Source organism: Patagioenas fasciata, chromosome 10, assembly GCF_037038585.1.
Source record: "Patagioenas fasciata isolate bPatFas1 chromosome 10, bPatFas1.hap1, whole genome shotgun sequence".
In the NCBI taxonomy this organism is placed as follows: domain Eukaryota; kingdom Metazoa; phylum Chordata; class Aves; order Columbiformes; family Columbidae; genus Patagioenas; species Patagioenas fasciata.
The window spans coordinates 13975187-13985198 of record NC_092529.1 but is presented as its reverse complement, the minus strand read 5'-3'; the positions used below and the strand labels follow the sequence as shown (position 1 = coordinate 13985198).

The window sequence follows — 10012 nt, the reverse complement described above, 5'->3', positions numbered from 1 at the left end:
GCATCTATAGACAAGCACCAACCTGCAATGACAGTCGTAATCAAATCCTGCTGTCAGGCACAGAGATAAATTAGGTGACTGCCTAAGATTTGGCCAGCTCATATGTCTCTGAGTAAACAGCTAATTAGTGGGCCAAGAACTCTGACATCTACATTGAAATGTTTCTGTAGAAAACAGATTATTTCTAAAGGTGAAGCAGGATTTTAATAATAAACAGTAGTCACCAAAAAAAGAGTAAGTAAAGGTTATGTTCTTACATAGGCCTGACTACATCACTGTACATCCGAGATGCTTTTTTGGAATAGGTCATTCCAAAAAAAAAAAAACACCAAAACCTTTTGTGCTCATAAGCATCCTCCAGTCTGGAGAGAGGTGCTGATTCATCAGGTGTTTAAAAGGCTGGATAGATGTGTGTTATGTTTCTTCTCAGTTACCTCGAAACCCGTAGCACTGTTTTTGCTAATACAGCAATTTATTCAGGCTTCAAAGAGAACCACACTCCAAATTAACTCCCATTTGGATGAGCTCTTCCTTCAGGCTCTGCTCCTTCCAACCCTTCTGAGATACCGCCCGGCAGGAGCAGCACATTGGGGACCGAGGACAGCTGTGGTCTCATCAAGCCCGGGGACATGCAGTTGGCCAAACGCTGTGACATTTCAGTGATTTCACAACAGTGAAGTGACACTTGTGAGGAGGGACAGACTGACACCCCAACTGTACCAGATCCCCAGGACTCCCACGTTACCCTGTCTTGACCGTACATCTCTGCACAGCAGGGAAAAATCTACTCAATCTGTGCTGACAAACCTAATATTTAAAATTCACAGAGACGCTTCTCACAGTTCAGCAGCTGTGACCTGGTGGACACAGCTCAGCAGCCCACAGTTTTACACCGGCAGTGGGTTATTTCAGTGGCTATTGAAGCCATCTCACAAGTGGTGTGTTGGGGCAATCAGTCCGTTTATTTAGCCACAGTTGTGCCAGTATCAACATTTTTTTTCCCCTTTGTAATCCTTTCTCTCTAAGCTGAAATCAACCCACGGTAAAAGTTTTCTATTTCGCGCTGTTAGTTTCGTAACTCCCTTCTCTTGTGCTGCTCTCCTTGCCGGGACAAACGCAGGTGGGACCGGCAGGCACACACCGCCCACGGCCCCACCGCGGCACTCAGCCCTGCGCAGCCCCTTCTCCTCCGGGACACACACCGCCCACAGCCCCGCCCGGCGGCCCCACCCCTCCCCTGCCCCCTCCACCCCAGCAGGACCCGGCCCCTCCCGTCCCTCCCGCCCGCTGGGCGGGTCCGGCCGCGCCTCCCGCCGGGGGCAGGGCCGGGCGGGGCCGTGTCGCGCCGCTGAGCTCATCGCTCGGCGCCGGAAAGAAGCCAGGCGGCGGGAGCCGGTTGTTTGGGCCCAGAGCTGCTGCTCCTCGGGTGGGTGGATGGGGCGGCCGGGGTCTCTGTGCCTGCGGGGAATGGGTCTCTCCGTGCGGCGGTTGTGGCGGGGAGGGAGGGGAGGAGGCCGGGTCCCCTTTGCCCGGCGCGGCTGACGCGCCGTGTCGCTGTTTCTCCCCAGATGTGGGCTGAGCTGTTGCTTCTGCCCTGCAGGGCCGGGCTGCGGCTGCTCCCGCCGCTCCGGCTGCGGCACCGGGCGCCGGGCACCATGAAGCTGCAATCCCCCCAGTTCCAGGCGCTCTTCACGCCGGGGCTCCGCAGCCTGGCGGGTGAGTACGGACCGGCCGGGGGGACGGGCTTCCCTGGGCAGGGGAGGGTGCCCGGGAGCTGCTGTGTCCTGGGTCTGCGCTGCTCTTCGGCTCTGGCCGCTGTCACTGCAAAGTGTCGCAAAGGACGCGGTGGAGCTCGGTGTTCATCAGCTGCCCTGGGTGTTTTGTTCCTGAAGAAATTTGGATTCACGGTTTACTGTGCTCTGCCACAAGAAAGCTAAGCTCTTTTCTCGTCAGCTACTGACTGGGAGGAGTGGCTGACACTGGGAGGAGTGGCTGGCACGCCAGAGGCTGTGCCGCCATCCAGAGACCTGGACAGGCTGGAGAGTTGGGCAGGGAAGAATTTAATGAAATGTAACAAGGACAAGTGTAGAGTCTTGCATCTGGACAGGAACAACTCCAGGTTCCAGTATAAGTTGGGGAATGACCTATTAGAGAGCAGTGTAGGGGAAAGGGACCTGGGGGTCCTGGTGGACAGCAGGGTGACCATGAGCCAGCACTGTGTCCTTGTGGCCAGGAAGGCCAATGGTACCTGGGGTGTATTAGAAGGGAGGTGGTCAATAGGTCAGAGAGGTTCTCCTTCCCCTCTACTCTGCCCTGGTGAGACCACATCTGGAATATTGTGTCCAGTTCTGGGCCCCTCAGTTCCAGAAGGACAGGGAACTGCTGGAGAGTCCAGTGCAGGGCAACAAAGGTGATGAAGGGAGTGGAGCATCTCCCGTGTGAGGAAAGCCTGAGGGAGCTGGGTCTCTTTAGCTTGGAAAAGAGACTGAGGGGTGATCCCATTAATGTTTACAGATATATAAAGGGTGAGTGTCACGAGGATGAAGCCAGGCTCTTCTCGGTGACAGCCAATGTTAGGACAAGGGGTAATGGGTTCAAACTGGAATACGAGGTTCCACTTAAATTTGAGAAGGAACTTCTTCTCAGGGAGGGTGACAGACACTGGACCAAGCTGCCCAGGGGGGTTGTGGAGTCTCCTCCTCTGGAGACATTCAAACCCACCTGGACACCTTCCTGTGTAACCTCATCTGGGTGTTCCTGCTGCAGCAGGGGGATTGGACTGGATGATCTTTTGAGGTCCCTTCCAATCCCTGACATTCTGTGATTCTGTGACTGCTAAAGTGTTCCACAGCCCGGAGTCCCCCAGTATTAATTCAAGTCCCCCAGTATCAAACCTGTTAATACTTAAATTATCAGAAATGCCCCAGAAAAATACATCAGAAATGACTGGGAAAATAGATGTGGGTGCTTAGCTGTGTACCTGATCTGTGTGTTTTGCGTGAAGCTGTGAGATGTGTACATTCTTGCTGCTTACTGCCTATTTTAGTAAGTATTCTCACATCTATGATCTTAATTTGTGCAAAGTTAGGTTACGGCTGACAGTGTGCTATGGTTTTTATTTGAGACGGTGCTTTTCCTTCCCTTCCCAGAATTGTTTGAGAAGAAGAACTATGAGCTGAGAATAGCAGGAGGTGCTGTGAGGGATTTACTGAGCGGAATGACACCACAAGATATAGATTTTGCCACTACAGCTACGCCAGCAGAGATGAAGGAAATGTTCACATCTGCTGGTGTTCGCCTGATCAATAACAAAGGAGAAAAACATGGAACCATTACTGCCAGGGTTGGTTTATGATTTGACTTGGATCTTTTCTAACCGTATCTGTGAATGTACAGCATTTCCAATAGAAAACTGGTAGCATGTTCCTTCTTTGTTAAAGTAAGCGTTTAAATGAGAGCCTGCTTTCAGGTATGGAGTGATTTATTTTATTTTTTTTAATTACTTTTTGTTTGTAGAACTCCATTGATTACCACATTCTAAAGCATTTTACCTCTGCATAACCCATTCATGCTGCTGTGTCATCACTATAAATATAACGTAGGCCACCCAAATATTCAGATAAAGTGGGGAAGTTGTTCCTGGTGTTCCCTGCTCCTGATTTCCCAAGTCTTCCTTCCTCTACCTTGCTCATTCCTCTGCCTCTTATTCTGCCTTCTACAGGAAGATTTTTGCAGGCTATCTAGAAAATGAATAATGAATATTTTCAGGCATTTGTATTTCTTGGTTTTCTGCCTTATATGAAAACATGGTACCTGTTGGTTTGCATGTATCCAGCTTGAGCACTGTGTACAATTATACCGCTTTTACATTTTATTCATGATTGTGTTGAAGTAACAATGTCTGTGGGATTTGCAGCTCCATGAACAGAATTTTGAAATTACTACTCTTAGAATAGATGTTGTCACCGATGGACGACATGCAGAGGTTGAATTCACCACTGACTGGGAAAAGGATGCTGAAAGGAGGGATCTGACTGTCAATTCCATGTTTTTAGGTAAATTATTTCAGAAGCAAATATTTAGATGAAATACTGCTTTTCAAATTAAGGCAGTAAATTCTCCCAGTCTGTTTCAGTTTTGGTTTTGTACTGCTGTCAGTTGAAATATCTGTACAAATATGTAAGATGATCTGACCAACCAGGTCAAATCACACAACTTGTCCTCCATATGTTCAAATGAGAGTGCTTAATTATGCCAGCCATGTTTGTAAATTCATATTCTTCTGTTTTTTTCTTTTTTTTTTCCTAGGTTTGGATGGGATGCTGTATGATTTTTTTAATGGATATGAAGACTTGAAAAACAAGAAAATTAGATTTGTAGGAAAGGCAAGTGAGAGAATACAAGAAGATTATTTACGAATCTTAAGATATTTCAGGTACTAGGTTTTGCCTTTCCTAGCTTAAAAAAATGAGCTAAGCATTACAGAAGGTTTCAGAAACATGCAAAAAGAGATCAGTGATGTAAATAGAGTTGTAATTGTCATATTTTAAAGTTTCCTCTAGTATTTGAAATTTGAATATCTAACACCTTCATGGCATTGATTCTCTGAATAGCAGTAATAAATTGAATGATCTCAGTCTAACATACAGAGGCTTTATTTGGACAGATTTTATGGAAGAATTGCAGAGAAACCTGGTGATCATGAACCTAATACACTGCAAGCAGTTAAAGAAAATGCCAACGGTTTGGCTGGAATCTCAGGAGAAAGGATTTGGATGGAACTGAAAAAAATTCTTCTTGGAAATCATGTAAATCATTTGGTTCGCCTTATGTATGAGCTGGATATTGCCCAATACATAGGTAAAGTGAAATGAGGATTGTTTTCCTACTCCTATATCATATACAAACAGAACTGCAGCGTGGCAAAATGAGATAAAACTTTTTACCTAGAAATAAATCGGAGTATTTTTTTCCCCCATTTATTGCTAACACTCTTTCTTGCGCTTTTTTGTGTGTATTGTTTTAGGACTACCACTTGATGGAAATTTAGAGGAATTTGACAGAGTCTCTAAAAATATTCAAAATCTGTGTCCAAAACCGATGACTGTTCTGACATCGTTGTTCAAGGCAAAGGATGATGTCACCAACCTTGATCTGAGGCTGAAAATCTCAAAAGAAGAAAAAAACCTTGGTCTCTTTTTAGTGAAGCACCGGCAAGAGTTAACCAAAGCTATGGGTCCAGAACCACTGAGGCCGTATCAGGACTTCATAATGGACGTAAGCATATTTCATATTGCTTTATTTTGAATTTCCAGTTTGACATGGTAGCAGAGATGGTGGTGCTTAGTGGAAAGAAAGGGCCTTCAAGAGTCAAGTAAGAACCTTTTTGTCGGCAGACTTATTTGTCTTAGGCAAATTTTTACCAGGGTTTTAAAGAACATGATATTTCCATCAGAAAGGTGGGATGTATTGACAAAAGGTATTAGCCAGATTTGGATTGCTGGCAGCGTAAGATCATCATATTAACTGCAGTAATATCTCTTTGTATTGTTGATACCTGTTCCAGTGAACTAAGATGGGGTTGGTTTGGTTTTTTGGTTTTCCTTTTTGTTTTTCCTCTGGAGAGGGGACCAGAAATTAACACAAATGTCCTGGCATGTCTCTGCAACATAAACCAAAAACTTGGCTACAAAAATATTATTTTCCTTTAATATAGTTTTGCAAGAGGATAAATAGCCATAATTTCTACTTGGGTACAAAAGTCTTTTTCTTTCCTATCCAAAATACTGAGGCTCTAAATTAATTCTTAAGAAATTATTTGAAACAAACAAACCCTACTGTATTTTTAGCAGTTTTGAGTACCTTGTGTTCTATAGCAATTTTTTGATTGGATTTAAAAAACCTGCCTTTGAGTCAGGCTGAAAAATGTCATGGTCAATCATGTGAAACAAGTTTCCTCTGACCATATGTAGGGACTGACAGTTTGCTGTGCTGTCCCAGTTGATCTCCCCTTTGAGAAGGGATCTGGACCTCAAAACTCCAGGTTTTTATGTGCAGTTCAGCTCTTGAATCATGTACTGAAAGCTGGTGCAATTTGAGGAGAATCAGTTTGTGTTCTCCGGGAGGCATGCTGTGAAGTAGGCAGACTGTGACGTTCTTCCACAGAAAAGCTGGAGTAATTTTTGGTTGAAGTTCTGCACTTTGATAGCAGTACCTGAGACTGAAAGTGACAGACAGCAGTCTGAGTGAGGCCTGGCTCCCACAGGGAAGGAAATAGTTCCTCTCCAGTTGGAGGTTGAAGATGATGGTTACAGCTATTACCTGGAATTCCAGAAGTCTCCAAGGATCTTCCAGAGCCTCCAAGTTAGAACTGAGTTTTAAAACTTGTGAGGCGGGAGAAGTCCTCGCTTTCACAGTTCCATCTTATCCAGATGTTGCCTAATGAGATGTCATGGGAATAACGCAATGTTGAGCACAATTTGAGCTGTTTTCTACTGTTTCATAGTGAATCCTGTCTTGTTTTTTTTCTTTTAGTCTAGGGAAGCTAATACAAATTCCAGGATCTGTGAGCTTCTAAAATACCAACGAGAGGAACATCTTTTAAGAGAAATGCAGCAATGGACTGTTCCTATTTTCCCTGTTAGTGGTCATGATTTAAGAAAAATGGGTGTGTCTTCTGGAAAAGAAATTGGAGCAGCATTACAGCAGTTAAGGGATGAATGGAAGAAGAGTGGATACCATATGGATAAAGAAGAACTGTTAAGTTGCCTGAAGAAGTCGTAAAACTGAATAATAGTAGAGAACTGATTGTGCCCTGTTCCACGCGTGAGTGAGATACCAGTCAATATTTTGTCACTGTACACACAGCCAATATAGTGTTTGTCATATTTAAGATCTTCAGACAGCGCGGTTCTGTTACTAATTCATAATTTCTGCAAAGAGAGATTTTGTAGTCACATAAAACGTTATTTGCCAAATTCCCCATTCTCTAACTAACTCTTTTTCTTGTATTTTAATGATAAGCTTATTTATCATTAAAATATAAAGTAAAAATACTTTACCTGACTCTGGGGCATTAGAGGTGACATCAAGATTTTTCTCATTTGGATTTTGCTTCATCTAAAAAAAAAAAAAAAAAACCACCAAAAAAACCCACCACCCTCCCCAAAAGATGTTTCACTAGGTAAAATCCTGGGGTTTTTTGTGCCTTGGAGAGTGACACAGCGCCTAGACATAATGAGCTCAACTCTTTAATTATCTGTCTAGATAGCAGATTGAAATACTCCAGCAGTTCTCTAACAGTCTTACCATGTAAAGCAATTCTGTTTTCTATAAAGATTTTTATTTTCCATAATTCAAGAATCAATTCTAGATTAAAAGGATGACGTAGCTGAGTCAGTGTCATGACCTTCTTGTCTCTTCAGTAGTTTTCCAGTAACTTGTTTATCACTGAGTAACTAAATCCATAGAAAACTGGTGAAGGGGTCTATAGTGTTTCCAGCTTGGTGTGTGAAACGCACTGTTAATGTCCATGTCCAGTACTTGATTCCTGCTTTTGTTCCTCTCTCTTTCCAAGTGATGTCCAAGAAGTTAAAGGGGTTTAACTCTGAGTTAAAGCTGAGGGGGAAGGAGCCCAGACAAGGAGTTGTTTGCATGTAGTAGCTGATAACTTGTAGCGGGGTCAAGGAAGAGTTTGTAGTCACCAAGTGATGCTGTGACAGGTGGGTTTTTGCAGTGATGCTGTTCCTGGCTGGTCTTAATGAACATGTATTAGCATCTGTGGCTTTTTTTGGTGTGTTTTTAAAACAAAACAAAACCGAAAAACAGCTCTGAGAGCAGCTATTGTGTGTATGAATTTTATTGCAGGTTTAAATTTTCCCATAAAACCATGGTAACTAATAAAATTGTTTGGACTTCATTTTCCTCAGATGTCATTTTTGTAACACTAGATGGCAATAATACCAGAGCAGTGCCACAAAAATCAGCACTTTATGCTTTCCTATAGACAACTTCCCAGCTGTGGGTTGTTGTTTGGGATTTTTGTGGTTTTTTTGTTTTGTTTTTTTGGTTTTGTTTTGCCTAGAAGTCAGTTACTTTAAATAAATTATTCTAAAGGTACTTAGGAACTTCAGGAAGACAGGAAGGGAAGAAAAAAGTGCTGTTTTTCTCTGTTAATAAGGCAAATCTCATAAGAACAAGAGGATGTTTGATTTAATTACGTAATTAATTTGAATCCTCCTTGTGCAATTTATTGAACTACTGCAATCTTGGGAGGGAGGCAAGTAATAAAATTTAGAACTATAGCAGACTGTCTTAAAGAATACTTCACAAAACTACATCCTTTAAAGCAACATCTGTGGAGTTGGTACAATACTAGCAACTACACTTTAACCAGGGTCAAACTCTACTTCTAGGGATGATTTTTTTTTAAGGACACACATTTGAAACCTTTCCAGTTTCTAGCACCTGTGAAAACCAGCCAGCATCTTAATTAAACAGTCCTGCTTTGAATTTAATGTCATTGGCACATTTGCTCAAACAACTCATTTAAATATCAACTTAGGCTTGAGGTTTCCAGTTAGCCTATCATCCCAGCATTTCTGTTTTACTGTATTCAAAGGACTACGGGCCATACATATACACACTGTGTGTGTGCAGGAGTGGGCACAGCAGGGCAGGTGTAATATATATAAAATATATTTATCATGTAAATAGTTATTTTAATAGCTATTATCTATGTATCTATAAAATTTAGGAGTCAGAAACAGATACATTATGTGTGTGTGTGCCTATGGTAGGGGTGTAATATATAGTTACTCTATAAATGTTTTTATATGTGTGTGTGTACATATATATATACACACATATAGTTTAGGAGCTATAGATAAATCATGTGTGTGTGTGTGTGTGTGAGTGTATATGTATGTATGTATGTATGTGCGTATAAATGTGTGGGTGTGTGATGGCAACACCACCCTTCTGTTCTTCTACACGAGGACCCAGGGATGTTAGTGGGATGGGGAAAAGAATAAATGCACAGAGCATCAGATACAAACCCTCCGTACCAAGACTGGGGCCATGATACTAAGAAACAGGTGAAGCTTATCCTCTAAAAGCTGTATTTACCTTCTCTAGGAGAGGACTCAGATGCTTCATGCTTCCATTTCAGAGCCTTTATAATTTCTCTGTGGATTCAACACAGTCAGGGATAATGTTTTCAGATAGCCAGTGCTCTACCAGGGTTTTCATTCAGGGGGTGACCTTTCTTATATGCTTCAATAAATCCTACAGAACACTATACAGCTGACTGGCTGTACTATAATTATGCCTTTTCCTCCCTTAAAAAGCTGCTTCCAGTTCCAACCAGACAGTAAAGATTATGTTACCATGGCAGAGGGTTAGTGCTGGAGAGACTAACAATGTCCTTCACTATCAGGCTGAGGAACAGGACAAGGATTTAAAGCTCTGACATTTTAGGCAATTTCTTTATAATGTGGTAAAACAATAGCTCCTTAGTAGTCTGAAATTCAATTCAGGACCTTCCCGTACCTGCGTATTGCCTGAACTACCCATCCTATAGCCTCCTTTAGGCACTGTATATCCAGACAAAGCTATATGGAAAGACACAGGAGCTGGGAAGCTGTGCTTCTCTGCAGCTTTCCTACAGCCATGTGCCTCTGGCTTTGTGGTGCAGCAACATGGCAATGGCCATCATAAACTCTGCGCTGTTGTCACAACGTCCTTGTGATATTTGTATACTGCTTAGGAAAAAAAACTGCAAGACTTTTCTAACAGAGTGGCACCATCCCAAATTCATCAGGAGTCTTAGACCTTGGGAAGTTGATAAGGAAGGAAACCATTTGGGACTGAAGCTAAGAATTATTCAGGTGGATTCAAGCAAATAAGTGCAGAGATGAGAGAGAGAAAGAGCTTGAGATGAAGGATTTCATGCGTCATATTTAATGTTCCATTTTGATTATTCATTGGAATGACCAATTACGCTGTCCCTATG

At 42.8% G+C, this 10012-nt stretch overlaps 1 protein-coding gene across 2 annotated transcripts; it reads left to right on the top strand.

Annotated features, from left to right (window-relative positions):
* Nucleotides 1-1319: 1319 nt before the first annotated feature.
* Nucleotides 1320-7918, top strand: TRNT1 (tRNA nucleotidyl transferase 1). Of its 2 annotated transcripts, none has more exons than XM_065846016.2 (8): nucleotides 1320-1426; nucleotides 1569-1716; nucleotides 3150-3343; nucleotides 3917-4055; nucleotides 4309-4435; nucleotides 4667-4860; nucleotides 5027-5277; nucleotides 6535-7918. In XM_065846016.2, exons 2-8 carry the CDS (start codon nucleotides 1569-1571, stop codon nucleotides 6781-6783), a joined length of 1302 nt encoding a protein of 433 aa, XP_065702088.1. In that variant the 5' UTR covers nucleotides 1320-1426; the 3' UTR covers nucleotides 6784-7918. The 2 variants fall into 2 exon arrangements, with proteins under 2 accessions (XP_065702088.1, XP_065702089.1); XM_065846017.2 differs by having other exon boundaries at nucleotides 1327-1426; nucleotides 1601-1716.
* The last annotated feature ends 2094 nt before the right edge of the window (nucleotides 7919-10012 follow it).

Bases quoted from the DNA above. Each gene is read 5' to 3' on its own strand.
- TRNT1 (XM_065846016.2), top strand. From the start codon at position 1,569: ATGTGGGCTGAGCTGTTGCTTCTGCCCTGCAGGGCCGGGCTGCGGCTG. The intron at 4,861-5,026 runs GTAAAGTGAAAT...GTATTGTTTTAG, and splicing joins GGATATTGCCCAATACATAG to GACTACCACTTGATGGAAAT. The intron at 5,278-6,534 runs GTAAGCATATTT...TTTTTCTTTTAG, and splicing joins ATCAGGACTTCATAATGGAC to TCTAGGGAAGCTAATACAAA.